At 38.3% G+C, this 26,776-nt stretch overlaps 1 protein-coding gene across 4 annotated transcripts in view; it reads right to left on the bottom strand.

Annotated features, from left to right (window-relative positions):
* Window positions 1–26,776, bottom strand: part of ELOVL7 (ELOVL fatty acid elongase 7) — a 76,768-nt gene that overhangs the window by 3,739 nt on the left and 46,253 nt on the right. The window contains exons 2-7 of one of the 4 annotated variants that reach the window (XM_059694575.1): window positions 18,242–18,339; window positions 12,452–12,642; window positions 8,935–9,015; window positions 8,038–8,094; window positions 5,007–5,112; window positions 67–203 (exon numbers count right to left, since the gene is read on the bottom strand). In XM_059694575.1, the coding sequence (XP_059550558.1) occupies window positions 67–203; window positions 5,007–5,112; window positions 8,038–8,094; window positions 8,935–9,015; window positions 12,452–12,642; window positions 18,242–18,305 (636 nt within the window). In that variant the 5' untranslated portion in view covers window positions 18,306–18,339. Of the gene's footprint in view, window positions 1–66; window positions 204–5,006; window positions 5,113–8,037; window positions 8,095–8,934; window positions 9,016–9,727; window positions 9,813–12,451; window positions 12,643–18,241; window positions 18,340–26,776 lie in introns of those variants that run through there. The other 3 variants (XM_059694576.1, XM_059694578.1, XM_059694577.1) reach the window with 3 other exon arrangements.

Raw genomic sequence — 26,776 nt, 5'->3', positions numbered from 1 at the left:
TTCACAGGGAAAACAAATGACTCTAGTTTGTTTCAAATATTGTTTTAAAGATAATTAATTACTCACAAGCTGTAATGATGTTAGATATTTTTTCCACCACAAATACTTCTGGTAGGCTGGTCCCAGTGCACAGAGTCCGTAGTAGGAATACATGACTATATGGACAGCTGTATTTAGAAAGGCATGGAATGTTCCCAAACCACCTGGAAAATAAAATCATTGTCAAATGGGGGCACTCTTCCTCAAATAAGACACATTTTTGTCTGAACTGAGATTTTACTACATTTATTTCTAGTGGGAAGAAAAACACACATTATGTGAAACATCAATCTTATTATTAAACAGATATCAAATTAGAGGGAGCTGGATAATACATTTATTTAGTAAAATATAATATACAAATCTTAGAAAACAAACTAGCGTGCCCTTATTCTGTTATATCTTGACTTAAGATGGGCTTATGATTTGGTTTTATTTTAACAATCGAAGTTAAGTTAACATGGTATATTACTAAATAATAGTAATCAAGCTCATTTTTAGTGAGGGTTAACACAAAGTACATGAATCTTAAGTGTGCATATGCATAGACCCAAGTAAACATTACCGAATTCAAGATACAAAACATTTGTGACACCAGGTAAGGCACCTATATCCCCTTTCAAAGAATGAAACTTTATTCTGATTTCTATAATCAACCATTAGTTTTGCCTGCTTTTAAACTTCATATAGATAGAATTATACTGGATATATTCTTTTGTGCCTTTCTTTCAATCAACATGTTTTTAATATTCATCCATGTTGGTGTGTATATTAGTAGTTTGCCTTTTTATTGCTATGTAGTATTACACTACATGAATACATAATAATGTATCCATTCTCTTACTAAAGGATATTTGAATTATTTCCATTTTGGGTTATTATGAAAAAACCCCACTAAGAATACTTTTGCAAGTGTCATTGTATGAAATCAAATTCACTTTTTCCACAATCAATTTTCATTAAATATTTTTAGTACCACAAAACTTTGGCTTTTACTAGTAAGCTACCCAAAGTTTGCCTTAATCAATTATTGTTTTTCCAAAATACAAATAAACTTTTATTGTTAAACCACCTATGTTTACTGCTTTCATTTGATGTTTATGAATGGTGCCATCTTATCTTGGTTTTCATCTTCTAATTTCCCATAGCTCCTACTCATCACATTTAATTTAGAATAGAAGCAACGAATGCTGGGGGAATGTAAGCAAAGATCATTTCAATTACCTTTGGCTGGACCAGTAGTACAGGGGGAGGGGGACAGGGTGAATAGTTGGTAGTGGGAGAAAAAAACAAAACTCTTCCCTCGCATCTCTTTCCAAAGTGGCACATTCTAGAAGAATCTGCATTCTTTATGTAGAGCCTAATTCAGCCTAATAATGTTGGCCTGAAATTTAATTTCTTCTCCAAGATATTCTATTTCCTTTATTGTAGTATTCTTTAATTCCAGAAATAAAACAAAACCTCACAAATCTGGACTGATTGTGTTAGAAGAAGGACCAAATTTATAGACACTAGGAATTACAGAAAGTTTAAGGCAAAATAAAAATTGTTGCATAGTAGAAACGAATTACTTTTTAATAATCATTCATAATTGCAGCAATTCTAGATATACCACTGCTGAAGTACTCCCTTAAAATAACCTATTTTAAATAATTATTTTTAAGTAGCTTAAATATTCCTCCAATGCCTCATTTATGATATACTGTCCCTTCATAAACTTTCCCTTCCTGAATAAAATTTTAGCTAATCCTTTAATTATCTCACATTTCAAATCAGAAGGAACTGAATTAATAAAGCTTATTAACAGCCTCACAACTTTTATTATACACATTTGGATTAGTCTTCTTTCCCAAAAGAAACTTAACTAAATATAGTGGTGTGGAAACACCTTTTCTAGGGGTATTTTAAAAATAGAATAGGTGTCTATTTCTGCTAGTTTGGGAGTTAAGCTGCTTAACAGGGATAAGCCAAATACCTCTCAATTCTATTTGTGTCTCACGATTATAAACACACAAGAAATCTACTGTACCCTTGATAACCAACTGCATCAGAGCCAGTCTCATTAAGACACTACTCCCCTATTTTGGTATAAGCATTCCATGTTCCCATTCAGACGCTTTCATCATTTAAATGTTCTAAAACAAGGATCCCATGGACAGGAATTTAACAAAGTACTGGTGTAGCTAAGAGTGTTTAGTAAGGATTACTGATCAAAATAAACTTGCTTATTTTCTCTAGTTATGATTATTTTCCAATGTTATTTTAATGAGTTTGTTCACAGAATAATCACATGTTAAGTAGTAATGTTTTTCCTATCTTCTTTGGAAGGTTTCTCTAAGAAGTATTTTCTAAGCTTGCTTTCTTCTTTGTGATAACAGTTTTGAAAAGCAAACATCTCAGGATGAATTACAATTAGCGCTATCACCTTTTATTCCTTTGGTTTGGGAAAAATAATCACCTGGCTAATTATTATAATTCTCCATTTATCTAGAAGGGAATTTGTGCATAATTAATATAGAAATATGTCACGAAAATATTTTCATCACATTCAAAAGAAAAGCTGGATTGCTATGATCCCAGAGTTGTGCAATAGGCCAACAGGAAATTAAACCCTAGATAGAGATCAATTATGCTCAAGATTTTGGAAGAACAGCTTGAAATGGGCAGTTTCATTTGAGGGATGGAAGCCAATGTCAAACCATATCTCTGGAAATACCTCAGCTCTTATTCTATGCTTGTTACTGAATAGATATCAGGTGTACATGTGTATACTAGAGTTCACATGAAGATCTGAACAGAAATGCCAATCCATGGTACATGAGAGGGGAAAAAACATTATTTCCTAATATTTACATTTCGTAAAGCAGAAGAGGGGTTCAGGAATGGAAAATGAACCCACTACAAAGTGCTTGAGGTCCATAAACATAGTAACATTGAAAAAGTGAAGTATATCATGTGTTTAAATTTTCATTATTGAAAGCATTGTTTGTTTGAAATGGATTCAAAGATAGAAATTAGAAAAGTGCTCAACTCCATTCTTCAAACAAAATATATTTTTCCCATTATGGAATGAACAGATATACAATATTAAAAAATTATAAAATACAGAGAAGGATACAGAAGGAGAGAGAAACCACTTTTTGTGTCAATATCTCTAAATAATTATATTTGGGGGTATTGCTTTCCAATCTTTTTTCTATTTTTATATATTTTTCAGTGTTGTTATAATATTCTGGTCTCCTGAAAGAAATCTGAATAAATAAATTATAAGGGTGCAAAAGAACCTTTTCTAGCACACTTTAAGAACAGAATAGTCACCTATTTCTGATAATTTAGGAGTCAAGCTGCTTAAAAGATGCCTCTCAATATTATTTGCATTTCACAATTATATACATATAAGAAATAATCATTCAATTAGTGGATATTTGGGTCTTTTTCAATATTTCACCAAGACAAAAAAGATGTCAATGATATCACTGTAGAAAGAACTGAGAGGCACAACATGCATGTGTGAGAAAAAAAAAGCAAGTAAAGTAACGGAGATTAAATGATACAGCTAACCTTTTATCGTGAAATGGACACAGATGAGACTCTCTTGTAGTGCAAGTTAAATTTTTACATTAACATACAGTATAAGAACAGCTACACTTACTTTTTAAAAATGCTCTACAGATGCCCTAGCTGGTTTGGCTCAGCAGATAGAGCGTTAGCCTGCAGACTAAAGGGTCCCAGGTTCAATTCCTGCAAAGGGCACATGCCCGGGTTGCGGGCTTGATCCCCAGTGGGGGGAGTGCAGGAGGCAACCAATCAATGATTCCCTCTTCCATCATGTTTCTATCTTTCTCTCTCCCTCTCCCTTCCTCTCTGAAACCAATAAAAATATATTTTAAAAAAATGCTCTACAGATAAATGCCAATTTTGGCCAAGGGGCTACTTTACGTACTGAACAATCCAATGCCCTCTTGGCTCCTCTAGCTTCTAGCACCTCTTTTGTGCCACTGATCAACGTCTTCTCAGGCTCTGAGACATAAGACCTAGATTAGACTCCCCAAGCCTAGAGAATCTAAAACGTAAACAAAAGTTCCTCAGTTGTGGTTCCGCTTTTTTTTTTTTTTTTTTTTTTAAGTCTTGCAGAATCAGAATGCCTAATAGAGGTGAGCCTTTCACAGAAATGCTGAAACATAGTTTACCATGAGCTACAGGCCTATTTAAAGACGCCTTAAATTTAAGAAACTAGCATAAATAAAACAATGTTTGCTGATAAGATAAGAATATGTCATTGGGAATATCACTTACTTAAAACATTATGATAAGGTAAAATTACTTAACCTCCTGTTTTTTTGTTTTTTCAATTCTAGATGTTCAGAAGCATAAAACCCAAACCAAACAAAAGAGCCTGTAGCCAAGCTTTCGATTTAAGCTATTCTTGACTTGAAAAACAGTAAGAAAACATCCTCTAATATGGCAGGATGCTTAAAGAAGTTGGGACAAGGGCAATATCACACATTGTTACAGAGCGGGTGGGGTTTGCAGTCTGTATCAGTTATTAGAAATTTGAAGGCAAAGAGGACATGGAACTTGAGATAAACATTCTAACTCTCTGGATACATATAAGGAAACAGATACCAAATTACATTCCTATGAAACCATTTTGTTTATTTTTATTTTTAAAAGATATTTAATAGAACTCCATGGGAAAATCATAAAATCCAAAGAAAACAACTAAAATATATGTAGAGACTGTACCCAAAGTCAACGCATTTTCTAAAGAATGGAGAGTTGGAAAAGAACCTGGGTGCGAGTCCTACATTTAGGTTTCAAGTAATAATGGAAGTTAGAAGTTTGATCAAAGTGATTCTTTGACGTTTTGAGTTTCTCTTAAATCACACTTAAGGATAGATCTTGTGTTTATACCATATAAAAATGTTATTATTTATAAGAAATTATCCCAACTCTCCCTTGGCTACCTGCAGCAAATTTGACTCCAAACCACCAGGTCCATGGCATGATGGTATGATGGAAGACATGCAGAAAAGTCACTTGGCTATTTTTCTTACGCAGAACAAAAAAGATCTGAAATAATTTAAAGAAAATCAAGTTCATTTAAAATCATGCAATAATTTATCTAGAGTTATAAAAATACTGACAAAGTGAAACTATTTCACATCACAATTTGCTTTGAAAGGACCGACTTATAAAATGCTCATGGAAGCAGCTGATTCTTCAAGTTCAAAAGCCAATTAGTATGAAGGAACGTGGGTATGATGCCTAGTCATGGGAGAATCAATAAAAAGGTAAAAAGAAATTGCATGCAGATTTGAAAATTCAAAGATATAAAATGAAGACTATGGCCCAAAAATTATGGGGGGAAAATGTTATTGGCAAAAAATCCACATGTATGGCATGGAATCTTAATTCTTAGGACTGACATTATTCTACATTGCTCGCTAACACATTTTCCCAATTTAGGTAATGGATTACGCAAATGAAGAGGACTTGCAATAAATCAAAAGTTAGCAAGTTATTATTAAAGAAAAATGAAAACATTTAAGAGTTAATTGGGGAAATAGGACAGAAAAGAAAGCAAAGCTGCCTTGGAAAAATGAGAAGGGCAATGAAGGCACCATCCAGACTGAATGTACCCGAGTGGCGTGCAGAAGCTCTACAAACAAACACATTGAATAGGAAGAATCTGAAGGGAAATTTTTTTTTTCCAAAAAATATTCAAAAGCAGAATTAAATGTCCAAAAAGATACTCAAAATTCAGGAGAGCAACAATGAATTAGACTTTGAAATATAGGACTAAACAGAGTAGCAGAAACAAAAGTACTAGTAGGAGTATCTCAAAAAGTGTGGTTTAAGGATGGACACAGAGGCAACCACCATTTCCTTATGGAAGCTAGACCTGAGAACATGCAAAGCAGAAACAATGAAGCCAAATGCATTTGCTTATGCACATGAGAGAAGGCAGCATAGTGCAGAAAAAGCCATAAGACAACAATCTGAGATCCTATCAGTGGCAGCATTCCTTTGGGTAAGTCATTGAACCTCAGTATTTTCAGACTGAGAGCTCTGGACTTCAACAGGTCAGTAGTTCTCAACCCTGGCTGCATGTTACAATGTCCAAGAAGCTTTTTTAAAATAGCCATGCCTGGTATCTACTCTAGACCACCTAGCTCCAAGTCTCTGAGGTTGGGGCCCAGGCTTTTGGCTTTTTAATGCAATTAAGTTGACTACACCATGAGAGTTGACAATCACTGGCCTAAGCAAGGGTTCTCAAAGTGTGGACCTTGAACCAACAGTAATAACATCACCTGAGAAGTTGCTAGAAATGCAAATTCTTGAGCTCCACCCAAAACCTATTGAATCAGAAACTCTAGGGATCAGGCTAAGGGGCTTGTGTGTTTTTAACAAGCCCTCCAGGTGATGCTAATGCATGCTAATTTTTGAGAACAATAGGAGTGATTCTATGCCAGGGATGGGCAAACTTTTTGACTGGAAGAGCCACAATGGGTTCTTAAACTGGACCTGAGGGCCGGAACAAAAGCATGGATGGAGTGTTTGTATGAACTAATATAAATTCAAAGTAAACATCTATATTAATAAAAGCCGAGGTGGTCCTTGCATTGTCACAAGATGGTCAGCAGGGGAGGGCAGTTGGGGGTGATCAGGCCTGCAGGGGAGGGAAGTTAGGGGTGACAGGCCTGCAGGGGAGGGCAGTTGGGGGTGACCAGGCCAGCAGGGAGGGCAGTTGGGGCCATCAGGCTGGCAGGGGAGGGCAGTTGGGGGTGATTGGGCAGGCAGGCAGAAGCGCTTAGGGGCAATCAGTCAGGCAGGCAAGTGGTTAGGAGCCAGCAGTCCCGGATTGTGAGAGGGATGTGGCCTAAACTGGCAGTCGGACATCCCCCGAGGGGTCCCAGATTGGAGAGAGTGCAGGCCGTGCTGAAGGACACCCCCTTGTGCACGAATTTCGTGCACCGGATCTCTAGTCATTACATAAAAGGGTGCGGTCTTTTTTTATTTTTTTAGTTTTATTCATTTCAAATGGGCCGGATCCGGATCCGGCCTGTGGGCCATAGTTTGCCCACCCCTGTTCTATGCTCACAAAAATCCTTTCCAGTTATAACATTACTAGAGGCCCGATGCACAAAATTCGTGCAAGAGTAGGCCTCCCTTCCCCTGGCTGCCAGCACCCGGGACCTGGGCTTCTCTCACAGCCCCGGCTTCTGGACATCTAGTCTAATTAGCATATTATGCTTTTATTATTATAGAAGATGTGTAGTCACCTGAGAAGGTAAAAGCATGTTGAGATTTGTTATATATTCTGAAGAGAGAACACACTTAGGCCCAAGACTGTTTCCAGATAACCAAGACCCACATGCCACAAAGACACAATAATTACACAGCTTTCCTACTCTGGAAACAAAGGCATAGGACTTTCTCCTCTCCTTATGGACCCTAGTCTATGGCACTTGCTTCTCCCAGGGTCCAGTCACCCAAAATCAGCTTATTCCCAGGCAGAGAGAGGACTACGAGGGCAGCTGAAGGTAGTTTTGATATTTCCAAAATTACTGCTATGCCAGGGCAACAATATTACTGTGTAAATTTATAAAATTTGAAGCATTTATCCTCGTAACAGAGTATGGATGACACAGGGTTTTTGTAAGAAGGACCAAAGGTAAAGTTTTCTCTGCTCTTTGCTTCCTAAACTTGCTTCCCATCACAACTGTCATCCATCTACATATAGATGCAGTTTTGTCGTGTATGTGACAGTTACACGCTTATCTTAAACAGATGGTAGATACATAAGAACACCTTTTGGAGTTTGCAAATGACTGAAACATAAGTTTATCCTATCCATTCTCTAATATTACTGATAAGAAAAGGCAGGTCTGCCTGAAGAAGAGAGATAACCAAAGTTATCGGATAACAGAACTCTAGTTTATTGCTTTCATCAAAAGATCAAACATTTACCAAATGAAATGACTACATACTCACAGTATCTAATAGCTCGATAAATTTGGAGAAGTAATAAAGCCAGCAGGTGCGTGCCATCTGCAAAAACACACATAAATATGAATTTATTTTGTTTTATTTTTACATGGGGAATATTTAGTTCTTTTTAATTTTGGCAAGATACATATAATATAGAATTTACCATCTTAACTATTTTTAACTGTATAGTTCAGCAGCATTAAGTACATTCCCACTGTTGTGCAACCATCACCACCATCCATGCATAGATGTACCCATCCATGTACCTATTAAAGAACTCCCCACCTCCCCTCCCCCACAGCCCCTGACAAAGGCCATTTTACTTTCTGTCTCTGGATATCACTCTAGGTACCTCATATAAGAGAATCATACAGTATTTGTCCTTTTGTGCCTAGATTATTTCACTTAGCATAATGTTCTTATGGTTTGTGAATGTTGGAGCATGTGTCAGAACTTCCTTCCTTGTTAAGGCTGAATGATATTCCATTGTATGCATACACCACATTTTGTTTAACCTTTCATCTGCCAATAGACACTTGGGTTGCCTCCACTTTTTGGCTACTGTAAATAATGCTGCTATGAATATGGGTGTACAAACACCTTTTTTAGTTCATGCTTTTAGTTCTTTTAGATATATACACAGAAGTGGAATTGTTGGATCATATTATAATTCTTTTTAAAATTGTTTGAGGAACCAGATATGAATTTACTTTTAAGTTTTACAGAAAATAACATACCCGACTTTGATTCTTTCTAGCTGGTAAATTTTAGCTTTTCTTTCAATATACATATCCTAATAATTGAGTCACTTACTCATTCTGAATTCACATTGTTACAAATGGAGTCCAAGAAGTTTTAACATTAATTTTGAGTTACAAGTTTTTCCAAAGAGAAACTTACCCTCAACGCTGTAGGTGACCGTGAATAGTCAACAATTTCACATCGAAATGAATAACCTGTACCCCAACCAGACATCACAAACTGCAAGAGAGCACATGCATTTTAAAGACAGAAATGTGTGCTCAACAGCTATAACAAAGGCAGTTTTGACTGTTTCTTCGTTAAATTCTCAGCTGAGTCAGCAGCCAGTGTTGAGGGAAAGATGGGCAAGAACAATTACAAACTAGGAACTCACTGGATATAAAAGCAGTAAGAATTTTCAAAATCATAAACTCATATCTTACTTAAACTGGGTTTGGACTAAAATGTCCATTTCTTGGGATAATTATTCTAATATATAGTGGAGAACAAAACACTGGGAGTGTTTTTGCTTAAACATCAAGTACTGGAAGTATATGCTAGTATATGTACATATTAGGTATATCTATATATATGCCTGTGCATATGTTTGTGTATTCTAAAGGGAATAAATGGGCCTGAATTCATTCTTTTCTGCTGATTTCTAAATGTCCCAAATAGTCAAAAAATAAATGAGTAAACCAAAATTCCTTAATGTACTCGTAAGATACTTTGCTTTTTTCCTGACCTTAGCTAGTCGGTGTGATGTGAAGTGGTAATCCATGGCTCTTAAATTAAGGTTGACCAAATACAAGACTTAGTTATTAGTTTGGCTTTGGATCCACATGACAAGTAAGAAAGGAGAATCTCAAGCTTAAAAATGCAAACTAGCAAGCCTTAATTCCAGCACACCCACAAAGTGACCTTCTACTAGTGGTGAGAAGAAAAAGCTTACTGTTGATAAGTCTGAACCGCAATTCAAAGATTACATTGACATTCTTTCAGTCTGATGGTGGGAAGGTCTTCTTTTAAAACAGTATCTGAAAATGAAAAACTAAGGACTGTAATTTTAAATTAATACCTATATTAATTTAGAGCTCTGAAAATATGACCACTTCTCTTTTTTAATACCCTGTTCTCATAAATGCTAACATCTTCCCAAGAATGTCTGCTTTCTCAGTATAATGGTTATATCATTTTATGCCATTGAAGTACACTTTAAATTTCTATTTTTAATAGCTAAAATGACAACTTTACAATAAATTAACTTCTAAAAAAGCAAAGGTTTATGAGGCATTATCAGAATGACACTTCAATGGTGAAAAGAAACAAAGGAGAAAGAACAACTATTTCGACTGTGGTATTTAAAAATACACTATATTTTTCTAAAACTAGCTCCCAGCTTATGCCGTGAGATAATTTAATCACAATGTTAACTTGCTAGGTTATGAAATCTTGAAAATTAAGATTCAGAAAAGTATAAGACAAATTTCACAGGTGAGAAAAAATATCTTACAAAAACCAGTCAATAAATTTTCTCTAAGGAACAGGGAATGTGGTACAGAAATGACTTATTCTGCTTTACGAAATCTGTCAGTGAGCATCCTCATATTCTCCTGAGCTCAGACTTAACTTCTGGCTGATGTAAGGACCACGCTAAATCCATTTACTTAAACTAGGATGACTGATGCTCCCCTTTCCCTGCCCCAAACAAGCACTGCGCTGAACAGAAGAAGCTGTGTGACTTGGCCTTTTGTAGGGTCTTCATTGGTCTCTCTCTCTTTTTAAAAATATGTTTTTATTGATTTCAGAGAGAGGACAGGAGAAAGAGAGATAGAAACATCAATTATGAGAGAGAATCATCGATAGGCTGCCTCCTTCACACCTCCTACTGGGAATCGAGCCCACAACCTGGCATATGCCCTGACCAGGAATCAAACCCTTGACCTCCTGGTTCATGGGTCGACACTCAACCACTGAGCACAACGGCCTGGCTGATCTCTCTTTATTAGTGTCTGACTGGTGCCAACTAACACATTCAAACCATCACTAAAAAATAAGGCACGTGGGTTCCTTTAGTCTGATCTATATCCCTTTCACCTTGCTCATACTTGCCCTGACACCCTGCTAGAGGTGTTTACTGTAGACCAAATGCAATCATGCCCCACCCAATAAACCATGAGTTTGGATGTGTTCCGGAGATGACAGGCTGCTCAGCTGCAAAAGTCTGTGTTTAAACAAAGAGTCGAACTTAATGCTTTCCTGCTATTAAGTTTAAGAACATTCTAAAAGTCTCTGGAGCTTTTGACATATGTGTCTATATTTCAGGCTGTCAAGAAGAAAAAGTAGTAGTTTATATTTAGCCGTTAATAAACACCAAAATGGACATATAAGTAACTCTAGTATTAGTGGTTAATGGGAGATAGACTTTCAAATTCAGATATTTTCAAATCATCTTTTATGTTGTAATTGCCAAAATAGAAATCAAAACTAACTGGTTATAACTGAACTATTTCCTAAGAAATATATTTAAGGATAGTATATTCAATGACACAGTCAGACATAGCATAAAGGAACCTGAGAGACAATTGGTTCAATGCTGACTTTATACAATGGGAGACCTGAGGCTCAAAGAAGTTAAGTGACTTGCTCAAAATCAGGTAGCTAATTAGTAGCATAACTGGGACTAACTGGCCCCTGGTCTCCTGGCTCCCAGGTCAGTTCTTAACACGGTCCTACAGTAGGCTATATCCTATTTCTGATAATATTGTATTTTCTCTGTTCTTCCCTTTCAGTTACTCATGCTCCAGAAAGGACAGTAAGGTGGCCTGTGAGTTAATTTTGGAAATAAAGTAGAAGAAATGGAAGACAGCAAAGTAAGTCCAGATTTCTGAAGGGCCTATGGGGATGAAGTCGGAACAAAGTGAGGGCGACCCGACCAGGTGGATTCATGGTGGGGCTCAGGAGAGGCCAGAGGGGCCATGCTGGGCTCTTGTGAGTCCTAGTATGAAGAAGCCAGCCAGTATTGGGGAGAGGGGGAAGCAAGGAAACTCAGAAAAGCAGTGAGGGTAGCTGAGGCATGTTAATAGCAGAGGGAGAGAAAGTGAATCCCTGAGTCTGCTCTTAGGTTCTGAACCATCCCCACCTCTCTTACTGACAATTAAGGGACAGGCTCTCTTACCTACTGCTTTGTGTGAGTCTCAGTTCTCTCTTTCCCCAAAGCTCAGCTAAACCAAACCCCAACAATCCACCATCATAACTCATGAGAGCGTGTAGAAACTAAATATTCCTGCCATGAGGGTGACAATTCATTAGTCAGAATGAACTCTGCTGTCAGACCTGGATTCAAATATCAGTCCTGCACTTACCAGCTATGCTGCTTTGAGTAAGTTACTTAATTTCTCTAAGTATGTTGCCTTAAAACTAACATTTATGGATTCATACAATTATCTATTAAGGTTAACTATGTGCCAGTCCCTGGTCTCATTGTTAATATTTCTCATTACCTATGAGTAAATCATACTTAGATCCTCTAATGAGTTTAATACCTGCTCTAGTGAGCTAAGATTCTAAAATTCCTTAAATCTCGAAGAGTTTTACAGTCATAACAAGAAACAATGACAGATAAACAGGAAGACTCAGGCAAAATTCTCCCATTAGGAATACTAAAGACACTTGCCTCGTAACACATATACACAGAAAAGAGTACTATGAAAAAATTGTACGTTATCATCGCTTTCTTGAGTTCAAAGGGCTTTCGATTTTCCATGAGCTTTGGTCCCAGAGAAGTGACAAAATAGACATAGAGTCCCAAGATGATGGTTTGTGGCAGAGGTGATGACATTAAGAACCAGTCTTCAACTCTTGGATCTAAGAGAAAAACAAGATGTAAGTGCACATCCACTTAACCAAGAGATAACTAACAGCAACCAGCATTTCTTTAAGTGAGCACCTAGACCAGGGGTGGGCAACCTTTTTGTGAGTGCGTGTCAAATCAGCAAAATCTCTGACTCAAAATTCTTCTGCGTGCCAACCTTAATTTTTTGAGAACATGTTACGCCTACTTGATATTTCTTAAGGTGTACGTATGTGAAGAACCTTGAAGAAATAATAAAATTCATTCAAGCGACAAAAACACAGTATATGATGATGAAAAATACATTTATTTTTTAATGTATACATGTACACTGATAGTCCGACAGAAAACTTTATGACTCTGTTTGATATTATCAGTGGGACTTTTGCTGCTGCCTCACTGATGACAGAGATTTTACATCAGGTTTATATTTCGTGACCTTCAGAGATATGCATGAGCTACTACTTTCATCCGGCAGGCTACTCCTATTACAATGATGGCGAACCTATGACACGCGTGTCTGAGTTGACACGCGAACTCATTTGTTTGGTTGATTTTTCTTTGTTAAATGGCATTTAAATATATAAAATAAATATCAAAAATATAAGTCTTTGTTTTACTATGGTTGCAAATATCAAAAAATTTCTATATGTGACATGGCATCAGAATTAAGTTAGGGTTTTTCAAAATGCTGACACGCCGAGCTCAAAAGGTTTGCCATCACTACTATTACGAGACTTAACAAAATTCATCACTGAGAACAAAGATTCACAAGAGTATGTGGATGAAACCAAAACACTGGTCGGATCTAGGAAGGCAGGGAGAGTTAAGGCAGAGGCATAGAAATTGCTCTTCCCCTCTTGTCAGTCCATGCCTATGGTCTTTAAGATAACTTGTTATGTAAAATTATTTATTTATCTAAGATGCACCTACACTGAATTTATCTGAAAAATAAAAAAGTCGATATTAAGAAAAAAATTGTAAATGGAAGATTATAAGTGAGAGTTTCCCATGCCAGCAAAAGTTACTGGCGTGCCATGTTTGGCACGCGTGCCAGGGGTTGCCCACCCCTGACCTAGACCCTAATGTTGATAGCAGACCATGTGGACAATGATCACTACCATCTTCAGAGGAAAGGGAAATTACCAGGGATAGTGATGGGGTTAGAAACAGTGAGGCTGTTAGCACCAGAGGCTTCAAAGGGCAAAGGAAGGTAGTTACCACAACCCAGGAGAGAGTCATATGGAGAAACCCCCTGCAGAGGAGCTGTGACCTTCAGTTGAGGGATTCAGCCATCACAAGGCAATTCTTCAAGTAAGGGGTCAGGGGAACTGATACCCCAACACCACCCTTCTCCCTCTCCCCAGTTTCCTAGGGTTCTCCATTGGCTGAACCCAACCAGAAACCAGAGGGCAGGAGATCAAGCCCATGGATATAGTCCATACTGGTCACTCTCCAGGCCCCAGCACAGCATGTGGAGTGGATCTGGAGGACAGAAGATACCCAGCAAGGTCCTACCCCCCACCATGACCAATAGTAACATTTTAGAGTTCCTCTATCCAGACATTCTTTTATATTCAAAAAGTACACACATATCATCAGCCACATCAATATGTCTAGTTTTCATCCCCAATGAAATAAGGACTTAAAACCAAAATCAAAGAACCCCTGCAAGGATGTAAATTAACATTATCACTTTTGGATGGTGACAATACAACTGATTATTTTTTCTAAATGTTTCTGTTGGAAACACACATCACATGTATGATTGAAAACTAGGGGTTTTTTTTAGTGTCAATAAAGGAATTCCTGAATTGGAGGTTTATTTTATTTTATTCTTTCATTGACTCAGCAGGGGGGAAAGTCAAATGACATCATCATCTTTCTGTTATTCTGCTGGCAACAGTACAAACAAAACAAGTCAGGAAAAAACATACTGGGCTGGCTCAGGAAGTAGAAGAAAATAATTTTAAAATAAATAATCTTTTCTTATAATTTAACATTTTAAAAACACACCTTTTTGAAAACCCTGTGAGGGACTTTAACGTGCTACAGATTTTTTAAAAATCATATCCTTAGGGAAAAGCTGATTAATTAGATTTATTGTTATTTGAAAGCAAATAATAAAACAAAACATTATTCTTTTTAATCCTATTTCAGCAAGCTCTGGAGTTTTTTTTTGTTTGTTTGTTTGTGTTGTTTTTTTTAAATATATTTTATTGATTTTTTACAGAGGAAGGGAGAGGGATAGAGAGCCAGAAACATCGATGAGAGAGAAACATGGATCAGCTGCCTCCTGCACACCCTCCACTGGGGATGTGCCCGCAACCAAGGTACATGCCCTTGACAGGAATCGAACCTGGGACCCCTCAGTCCGCAGGCCGATGCTCTATCCACTGAGCCAAACTGGCCAGGGCAAGCTCTGGAGTTTTGATCCTGGCTTCCCTCTGACTTGGGGCCACTGACTTAAAGTCTCTTTGCTTAGTTTCCTCGTCTAAGAATTGGGCATAAAGCAGCATGTATCGAGGGGAAGGGATTTTGGGGGACTGGGTGAATGAGGTGAAGGAATTAAGAAGTACAAATTAGTAGTAACAGAATAGTCACCGGGATGTAAAGTACAATATAGGGAATGTAGTCAATAACATTGTAATAATTATGTATGGCGCAAGGTCGGTACTGGAAATATTAGAGGTAACACTGTAAAGTATATGCTTGTATGACCACTACACTGTACACCTAAAACTAATACAAAATAATTTTGAATGTAAAGTGTAATTGAAAAATAAAATAGCTTGTATCTCATAGAGGATTTAGTGAGTTACTGTATTCAAAGAGCCCAGGACAGCCTAAGTGCTTAGTAAAAGTTATGACAGCAGGTCTCAATTCAGCAGAGCAGTCATCTCTGGAATCTTTAAAGGTCAAGTAGCCAAAAAATGACCCTGATCCAACTAAATCAGAATCCTAGGATCCCTATGGGTCCTGGGCATCCATATTTTGAGAAAAAGCTTCCTTGGGTCAACTTCTTTCTCTTATATTTAGGGCCTAAGAGTCCCTCACCATTGCCCTGCAGGAGTCATTTCTGTGGTTTCCCTGCCTCCTGATCCACTCAGCAACATCTGGTCTTCCATACAACTGCCAAATTCCTAAAAGTATAGTTGTACTCAGATTACTCCTCTGTGTAAATTAACGCTCTCTACTGAGCAGATAAAATTAGAAGTCTTTAATATGATGCTCATGACTCTGAAAACTGTTTATTTTCCATGTGAGTTAGAGGGCTCCCCATGATGAAAAGTGTACAAGTCAGGTGTGGATGGTGACTTTGATGGGGGGAGGGGGGTGGTAGATGATATTTAAAGTTAATCCTGAATCAGTCTATGATTTCACAAACTGCAAAAGGTCAGGTGCGAGGTAAGTTCTGTCCCCCCTGCTACCCCGCCCCCCCCCCCACCCCCCGAGAGAAAAGGCTGATGATGCATCTTCTATTTGGCATCAGAGTTGGGTTTAAGTGCATAAGTAGAGCCAAGATGAAAGCAGAGGATGCGAAGGCAGGCTATCTGAGAGTCTGTATCCCAGTGATTACCAAAGTTCTGACTTATTACTAGTCTGATTGTTCTATTCTAAGTGTGTTCCAGAGAGAGAGAGAGAGAGTACAGGGAAACTACAAGTGCCACATTCACAGAATATTAATGAACTTGTCCATCAACTGCTTGTAAGGCAGTGTTCTCTTCTCAAGTAGCAGGTACTAGCTCAACGAGTTCTCCCTTTAAAATCCCAAGCACCAATAAGATGAAGAAGCTGGGAGGAAAAGCAATCATGTACCTCAGTACTTTGTGAAGTATTAAAGATTCAGAATGGTAACACTCTTCCTCAGACCCCATCGTCTTTGCAAAAAGGTCACAACTAAGTCTGAAAAGTTATTAGTACCACCCAAATACAAGGAAAGTTGCTTTTTAAACAATTGAAAACATTATAGTATTATTTCTAAAATCTGACACTTCATATCTAGAATCATAATAAATCCTCTTATAGCTTAAGTAGTAATTAAACCATTTTAAAATCCTGTAGCTGTGGAATTTTCCACCTGAAATAACTATGCATGATCACAACTTCTCTAGCAATAAGAAAACCAACGAATACCAAGTTTCTTGGAGGCGACTTAGGATTAGGGCCAAAGCCAAGAATACACTTGAAATTCTTGGCCCTTGATCAGGTGCTCAGAACTTCCCAGGGTAAGTAAGCAAAGTACAACTGAACTAAGATGGCCAGAAAGGATTCCTAATGGCTTTCAGAGATCAATACCACACTACCCAGAAGCAAAAATCCTCTCCTCTTTTACCTGAAAGTGTTCTTATGAAGATGTAAATCTCTACACAAACTTTATAACCCTTCTAGTGTCCAACAGGGGAAAAAAATATGAAGAAACCTTTACAAACATGATATGCTCTATTAAAAGCATTTTAAGATGAAAATGCTCTATCAAGCATCTGTAACCACCCCCCCCACACACACACACACTTGCTTTGTGAACCTTCCCAAACGACAGAAGCACTTCCATGTATATTATCTGCTGGCTGGTAGCTATCATTCTAACAAAGAAACTGAGACTCACAGACAAGAAATCATTAGTTCCAGATCACCTAGCTAGTACACAGTAGTGTCAGGACTAACATTTAGGTCTTTGCATTAAATATCCCCTACCTTCCTCCTCTCTTAAGACTTCAAATTAGCCCAACTTCAGGTACGTAGCACTACCTGACTCTTCCTCTCATTCTTCTTGCACTGTTTGCAACACTGTCTCCAGGACTCTCCTTGTCTCTCCATAACCACCCAGCCCTGGGTCACTCCTTCTTCTGACCTAATATTATCCAGCTTTTAAATTCCTAATAAAAAGTAAAGAGTTGATCCATGAATAAAAGTAGAAGTGGAATTCAGAAGTAGTTCCTTTTTAAATATTTTATGCTACTAGCACTATATAGGTAGTCATCATCATTTAAATAGATTTGGCCCTTGAGTTAGCATATTGATTATCTGAATCCCTAGGGTTCCTGCATTTGGAATAGTGAATAGCAAGGGTTGAATAGCAAGGGATCTGTTCTTCCAAACAGGTCTATTTTAAAAAAAAAAAAAGTATCCAAATCTACTTGGTTCCCAAGTTCAAATCATAAGTGTTCAGGTAGCAAAGTGCCTCTCCCATTCAGAAGCACCCTGAATAAAGCCATTGCTGGCAATAACTGTGATCTCCCTCAGGAGCATTAGGACAGAATCAAGCCTAAGAGCACTTTTCTCCAAATCACTTTTAATGGCCACTCAGTTGGAATGTACCATCATTTACTAACCAATTCTCTCACTGGATATTAAAACTGTTTCCACTATTATAAGCATCTCCATGAACATCTATGTAGCTCTATCTTTGTACATATCTGTAATGAAACCCTTGACACTTCTTTACTAATTAGTAATAAAAATAATATTTTGAAAAAAAATACTCTGGGTGTCCTTGAGAGAGTGTTAACCTGCAAAGTCTCTCATTCTGTTTCAGTGAAATCCTATTAAATGTGGGAATCTGACATAAAAAGGAAGGATGAGCCTCAGTTAGGAAATATGGTTACTTACCAGCATCCTTGATCCAATTATCATAAAGACGCACAGTCCTCGATGTAAGATCACTGAAGGCCATCTTCCACAGGATTTACTGGCCCTTACAGTGGGTTCTTCAGTAAAACAAAAAAAGGAATGCATTATGACCTATGAATGCAAATAAAGCCAAGCTTCTAGTAATACAATATAAAATGCTAAAAATTTAATAGGAATAACTGGCAAACCAACAAACTTTTACTGAGGGTAAATGCATTAGTGAACCACATTAAAACCCTGATGCAGTTGCAAACATTTAAGATTTTTCATCATAGTAATAACAATACTTATGTTGCTGAAAAAGCTGACATTCTATGTACAAGATACAAAAGGAGTAACTGAATCTAAGAACTTTCATGGGAACATCTCCCCTTTAGGCAACAATCAGATCAGGAATGGACTGCACCTCCCATGGCAATGCTGAGCTAAAAACCCAGGAGAAGAAAGTCGAAAAGACACACAAACTCTCAGAGGAGCTACTCTGATCCAGATTTATAGCTGATCATCAGGCATATGAGAGAGGTCTTCTATATGTAACTTTTTACGATGTAAGTGGAACAGAGGTAGAAAGAGGGAGGGAAAGAAGACTCACAAGAGCCAAGGAGAGGCTGCCTAGTTTATCTGAACAGAGAGACAAGAATAGTTGGAAAAAGACCAGTATGGTGTTTCCTCCAAAAATTAAAAATGGAACTGCCATTTGACCCTGTAATACCACTGATAGGAATACTAGACGCCTGGCACATGAAATTCGTGCTCGGGTACGGTCCCTAGGCCTGGCCTACAATCAGGGCCATCTTTCCCAGCTGCCTACAGCCGGGCTCCCCCCCCGCCCCCACCCACCCCCAGTTCCCCGTTCACCATCGGGTGATTGGTGCCTGATGGCCAGGGGAAGGGACCGAAAAATCAGCTGTTCCCACCTGCTCACCAGCCCCGCCCCTGCCATGGGTGGCCATCAGGTGATCGGAGTCTGCCGGCCTGGGAAAGGGACCAAGAGGTGGTCAGTGCACCTCATAGTGACTGGTCCAGTGGTCATTCTGGTCGTTCTGTTGTTAGGGTCAATTTGCATATTATCCTTTTATTATATAGGATATCCCAAGAAAACAGAAACACCAATCAGAAAGGATATATGCACCCCTATGTTCATAGCAGCACAATTTACAATAGCTAAGATTTGGAAACAGCCTAAATGCCTATCAGCAGATGAGTGGATTAGAAAACTGTGGTACATCTACATAATAGAATACTACGCTGATGTAAAAAAGAAGGAATTCTTACCATTTGCAACAGCATGGATGGAACTCAGAGCATTATGCTAAGTGAAATAAGCAAGTCAGTGGAAAATAAATACCACATGATCTCACTCATTTGTGGAATATAAAGACCATTATAAACTGATGAACAAAAATAGATACAGAGGCAAAGAAGCATCAAACAGACTGTCAAACTACAGTGGGAAGGCAGGGGAGGTTGGGGGGGTGGTAAGAGCCTAACCAAAGGACTTGTAAGCATGCATATAAGCATAACCAATGGACGCAAGACATTGGGGAGGGGGGGTTAAGGCATGTGCCGGGGGGTAGGTGAGGCCTGGGGTAAGTCAATGGGGAAAAGAAAGGAGAAATATGTACTACTATTTGTAATACTTTAAACAATAAAAAAAGACCAGTGAGGAAAAACTATCGGTACTATATATTAAAATATGTTCTAAATCTTCAATAATTAAAACAGTGTGAAGAGGCAAACCAATGAAATACAACAGAATGTCCAGAAATGCACATTGGGGAATTTAGGACGGTATTTAATATATTCTAAGATGTATACTTTCCCACATTTTAACATCTCTAAAATCAGCATAAAATGAATAGTTATTTGATTCCAATTCATACGGTGGGAAGATGAAGAAGTTCTGCAGCTCCCTTGTCTTATGGTAATGTAACCTCTACAGCTCAGTAGTCCTGTGCTTTTTCCATGGACCCCCTTAATTCCTAAAATTTCCTTGGGCCATTTTTTTTTTATTGGATTGTTTATCTTCCTTTTGTTAAGTTGTATGAGTTCCCTGTAAATTTTAGGGATTAAACCCTTATTGGAGATAACATTGGCAAATATGTTCTCCCATGCAGTGGGCTTTCTTATTGTTTTGTTGATGGTTTCTTTCACTGTGCAGAAGCCTTTTATTTTGATGAAGTCCCATTTGTTCATTTTCTCCTTAGTTTCCATTGCCCTAGGAGCTGTATTGGTAAAGATACTGCTACGGCAAATGTCTGCTATTTTGGTGCCTATGGCTTCTTCTAAGATTTTTATGTTTAAGTCCTTTATCCATTTTGAGGTTATTTTTGTGTATGGTCTAAGTTGGTGGTCTAGTTTCATTTTTTTTTGCAAGTGTCTGTCCAATTTTCCCAACACTATTTATTGAAGAGACTGTCTTGACTCCATTATATGCTCTTGCCTCCTTTGTTAAATATTAATTGAGCATAATGGCTTGTGTCAATTTCTGGGTTCTGGGTTCTGTTCCACTGGTCTATATGTCTGTTCTTATGCCAGTACCATGCAGTTTTGAGAACAGTGGCTTTGTATTATAGTTTGATATCTGGTATTGTGATCCCTCCAACATTGTTCTTCTTTCTCAAGATTGCTGCAGCTATTCGGGACCTTTTTTTTTTATTCTAGATGAATTTTTGGAGAGTTTGTTCTAGGTCTTTGAAGTATGCCATTGGTATTTTAATGGGGATTGCATTGAATCTATAGATTGCTTTGGGTAGTATGGTCATTTTAATGATGTTGATTCTACCAATCCATGAACATGGTATATTCTTCCATTTGTTCTTCCATTAGTTCATGTCTTCCTCTATCTCTTTTTTCAGCATCCTGAAATTTTCTGAGTATAGGTCCTTTATCTCCTTGGTTAAAATTTATTCCTTGGTACCTTAATTTTTTTATTGCAATGGTAAATGGGATTGCTTTTTTAGTTTCTCTTTCTTTTTTTTTCTTTTTTTTTTTTTAATATGTTTTATTGATTTTTTACAGAGAGGAAGGGAGAGGGACCGAGAATCAGAAACATCGATGAGAGAGAAACATCAATCAGCTGCCTCTTGCACACCCTCCACTGGGGTGTGCCCACAACCAAGGCACACGCCCCTGACCGGAATCGAACCTGGGACCCTTCAGTCCACAGGCTGTCGCTCTATCCACTGAGCCAAACCAGTTAGGGCTAGTTTCTCTTTCTGTGGGTTCATTATTGGTGTATAGAAAAGCCATACACTTCTGGGTGTTAATTTTGTATCCTGCTACATTGCTGAATTCATTTATTAAGTCTAGTAGCTTTTTTGATGGAGTCTTTGGGGTTTTCTATGTACAATATCATGTCACCTGAGAATAAGGACAGTTTTACTTCTTTTTTTCCAATTTGGATGCCTTTTACTTCTTCTTTTTGTCTGATCGCAATGGCTAGCACTTCCAGTACTATGTTGAACAGGAGTGGTGAGAGGGGGCATCCCTGTCTTGTTCCTGTTCTTAGGGGAAATGGTTTTAGTTTTTGTCCATTGAGTATGATGTTGGCTGTGGGTTTGTCATCTATGGCTTTTATTATGTTCAGGTATGATCCTTATATTCCAACCTCCCAAGCTCTTTTTACGAAGCCAGCATTACCCTAATCCCAAAACCAGATAAAGACAATACAAAGAAAGAGAATTACAGGCCAATATCCCTCATGAACATAGACGCCAAAATTCTCAACAGAATACTAGCAAATTGAATCCAGCATTACATTAGAAAGATCATACACCATGACCAAGTGGGATTTATTCCGGGGATGCAAGGATGGTACAATATCCGCAAATCAATAAACATGATACACCACATAAACAAACTGAGTCTTTCTTTTAGTATTCTAAAATAAAACCATATATATAGTATTTCTAAAGGTGGCATCTCAAATGAGTGGGCACTAAATTATCAGCAGTTATTTAATAAATTTTGTGATGCAACTGGATAGCCATCTGCAAAAAAAAAAAAAAAAAAAAAAAGTTGGCTCCAAAATTATACTGTAAACCAAGATAAACACCAAGTAGATAAAATTTTAAATAAGAAAATTAGAGCCATGAAGTACTGAATGACAACTTGGGAGAACACTTTTATAACCTTGGCACGGGACCTTTCTAACTTTGACTTAAGCACCATTAGACATAAGAGAAGACTAACAAATTGAACCATATGAAAACCAAGAAGAAAAAACACACCAAATGACAAATGCACCAGTTAGTGAAAGCAAAAGCCCTATTATAAGGGGACTGGTTAATGAATGATAATACATCTAACGCCATGAAACAGTAAACTGTTGTAAAAAAGAATGAGGAAGTTCCCTGGATGCTAATGTGGGAAAGTATCCAAGATAAATCTCTATGTGAAAAAAGCAAAGGAAGGTACAGAATTATTAAATGACTACCTTTTATACAGAAAAAGACAAAAGAAGAAAGATTATAAATTTATATTTATTTATTTTAGCATAAAAGGAACTCTGAAAAGATATCCACGAGAAAGGGAATGGGGAACAAACTGGGCTGAAGGGGGTGAAAGGAAGATTTATATTGTTTATTTATTTATGTGACTAAGAATTAAAATATTTTAAAGGAAAAAATAAAAGAATAAAATCAGTTGTCTCTTTGTTGGGACAATCCCTACTTAAATACTCACACATAAATGCACATGAACACAAAAGAGGGGCTGTTATCTTAATTCCTCAAGGGCCTGTCAGCTCCAGACCCTCTCTCCAGTCCAGGAAGGTATCTCAGCAGGCCCCTGCTTCGGCACATCCTGTGTCCTCAAGCTGAGTTCACATTCAAGATGTGGTGATTCCAGGGTCTTGCCAGGGTCAGCTTAGACTCTGGTTTTCCTACGAATGTTTCCATAGTGAAGGTGTGATGTGGGGTTAGGAGCAGGGGCTGTGGGGTAACTGTGACTTTGGTTTGAATCCCACCACTTAATAGCTGTGTGAACCTCGGCAAAAAATTAAAGCTCAATTTCCTATTCTGTAAAACAGGAATTCTATACCTACCAAGATAAAATAAACTCATAGAGTTGTTTTGAAGACCATAGGAGATAATATATATTTGTAAAGTTTAGAGCACAGAATCTGATAAAGAATGAACACTTGCCTGGCCAGCGTGGCTCAGTGGTTGAGCGTCAACCTATGAACCAAGAGATCACGGTTTGATTCCCAGTCAGGGCATATGCCTGGGTTGCAGACTTGATCCCCAATGGGAGATGTGCAGGAAGCAGTCAATCAGTAACTCTCTCTCACCATTGATGTTTCTATCTATCCCTCCCTCTCCTTTCCTCTCTGAAATCAATATAAACATATTTTTAAAAAAGAATAAACACTCAGACATTATCATCTGTAGAGACAAGTTGTACCAATTTAATTGGGAAACATTTGGCCAAACTCATTATCTTGTACAGTTGAATGGCAGTTTATGGAACAAATCTAGAGAAAACTCTACTACTTTAGCTTGAAAGCCTGTATGTCACAGATTATATATGATTCTTCCTTGATGTTTTCCAATTGTCTCTATGTGAGTGTTCCCCTTCATCTTAACCACTGAGGTAACAGACCTCAAGCCATTTTCATAATTAAACTGCCAAAATAATGCTGTTTAAATTCTTTAGAATCAGACTGAAAGATTCCAATTCTATATGGGATGTGGTGGGGTTACATTTCAAAGTAGTATTCTATTTTCTGTGCAATTTCCACCTTCCCTCCACCCCCCACCACCCCCATTCATTCCACCATTTTCCTCTCAGCCCATACTGAAGCATAGACTCAAAGAAACCACAGTCTAATGCAGGTAAGAAATATTCATAGGCTATAAACCATAGTTTCTCTAATCCTGAAGACTACACAAGGTTGAGATGGAGGAAGATAGATGGTAGTCAGAGGAGCAACTTACACTGGATGGGACGAAGTGGCAGAAACAGACATCCTCAAGCCAAAGAGAGATGAGGACTAGAGAGGTAGGGAAGGGGTCCATTAGCCAAGTTTTCTGGAATAGAGACTCTCTCATTGATCCTTTGCTTGTAATAACCTGCCATCTAACAGTCCTTAACACTTGTGGGCCCACCAGAAAAGGAATGTCCATAAATGTGTAGGGATGGGGCATGAAAAAAACAACAAAAAAACCTGATCCATTTACCTGTTGAAACTGAACTCAAACTGCTGAGAATTTCCTTATAAGCTTGGACAGTGATGGACTGAATGCCAATGCTACATTGGAGGAATTGGATTAAAAAATTAATGACTGAATATGGGGCAACCTGGGTTGTCCTGCAAATATAGTGCTACCCCTGGAGAAGAGCCGGGCAAACCGCCTCCGCCCTGATCCTCTACCATGATTAAACATGGACACTTGGTTGCTAGATGCTGGAAACCAAGATCAACAGTAATTAATATAAATGCGAGAAGTCCACCAGAAGGCTGAGTTTGGCCTTTGATATTCACAGAGTGAATTTGCATTTTATTACCTACTGCTGACTCAATGGCCTAAAGCAAGCGCCTCCAAAACCTGGTAATCTTACTGTTTACTAAACATTACCATTGATATGTTTGTTTGCATTCCTAAAAGGCAATTGTGTATTCTAGTAAATAAAAGCAGACTGGAACAGAGACTCGGTGGAACTTGACTACTACAGTTGAGTTTTCCCCTGGCTTCCCCCCATAATTTCAAAATTAATATTTCTTGTCTTGTGTGTCAATTTGTGCGTCAGCTCTTTCTCCAAGTCTTTTAACCCGAAAGCTACGCTAGCCGTGGCCTTTCACAGCTAGACAATGGTACATAGAGATGGGAAGAAACTTATTCTATGTGCTCAAGGTATAGAGCTATCTTCTAGATGACAGCAGAACTAGGACCTTGACAACCAATTTAAAATACTTAATGTCATACAAGTTCAGGGCTCTCATGTATGTGAAGCAGAAACTTAAAACTTAAAAACAGTAGATGACACACTTCCATTAAGGGTGGAAGAGACAAGGGAGGTGCTACAGGGGAAGAGAACAAAGCTCCCTGTCAGAGTTGGACTGCCTCTAAAACACGTGGCAGGCTTTGAGTGAACAGGAGCTTGTTGATGGGGGACTGGAGCTGGTAAGCCATTGCCAAGCCCCTGCAACTGACCCATGAATGTTGCTCCTTATTTTTGACAGTATCACATAGTGACTGGGTCATTCAGTAAAGAAGGTGCTTAATCTTTCCAGACTAGCTTCCTTAAGTCTCCATTAAAGATGTCAAATTCAAATGTGAGAAGTGTGCTTGCTGCCTACAGGAGAAGGCCCATTCCACGGGGCAGCTTACCTGGGGACTATTCAAAGCCACAAGCTGCTTATGTCAGCACCAGGACATAGAGAATATGCTTAAGGTACCTTAACAGTAACTTATTCTAAAAGTCATCACAGGCAGAAGTCATCTGGGAGAACCTCTTGCTGGAATTCACTCAGATGGGGATGGAACCTTGGAGTTGTCTGTGGTAGGAAGTACCTCACAAGAGTTCAGAAATCTAAACCCAGGGCCAACTACTTCCAGGTGGACCCTCAAACACAGATTTATCCAAATCCTGCAAAACATGTTGGGGACACCCTCTCGAGGGAAAGGAGTGGTAGAGTCAGCCTATGGCTTTCCTCAGGCATGTCTATGGGCCAGAAATAGGGCCATATTCTTTTCCCTTTCTCGTTTGATGTTTGGGGGGTTGAGAGGTTCTGGGCTCCCTCCATTGATCTCTGTTTTGGAACTGTGTTATATCTGCTGGTGATTTCAGCAGGTCCTTTATTTGCCCTAAAAGTCCTCTGACTCTTCTCTCAGTTTGCCCTGTCTCTCTAATTATAGAATAATGCACTGGGACCAGATCCTCGGCAAGAGTACTGATTGCTCTCCTTAGCCTGGGAGGCTCTGTTATCATAAGAGTAATAATAAGGGCAATAAATAGCATAAATAGCATTTCGCTAAAGGTTCGACATGAATTGTATTTTCTAGTGGGGCCTGTGCCTAATATAATTGGTTTCCAGGATTCCATTTGTAGCAAGTTGTCATATTAACATGTTGAGATTGTTAAGTGAGTATCTAATATAAGGTTTGTCTCTTGGCCCAAATTCATGAGTCATGACTGTACTGCAGAGCTTGCACCAGATAGAAACGCAGTCAGCACTAGTCTGGAGGGTCATGTATGTAGAGTGTTATATTTTCCAGAAGCATCTGACTTTAGTAGGTCCCCTATTAAGGGAAAGTGAAGAAGTGAAAATCAAGATGAAATAAGAGAATACTGCCGAAACCGGTTTGGCTCAGTGGATAGAGGGTCGGCTTGCAGACTGAAAGGTCCCAGGTTCAATTCCGGTCAAGGGCATGTACCTGGGTTGCGGGCACATCCCCAGTAGGAGATGTGCAGGAGGCAGCTGATCGATGTTTCTCTCTCATCGATGTTTCTAGCTCTCTATCTCTCTCCCTTCCTCTCTGTGAAAAATCAATAAAATATATTTAAAAA

Source organism: Myotis daubentonii, chromosome 4, assembly GCF_963259705.1.
Source record: "Myotis daubentonii chromosome 4, mMyoDau2.1, whole genome shotgun sequence".
Classification (NCBI taxonomy): Eukaryota; Metazoa; Chordata; class Mammalia; order Chiroptera; family Vespertilionidae; genus Myotis; species Myotis daubentonii.
The sequence above is the reverse complement of the archived record's forward strand: the minus strand, read 5'-3'. Positions and strand labels throughout refer to the sequence as shown.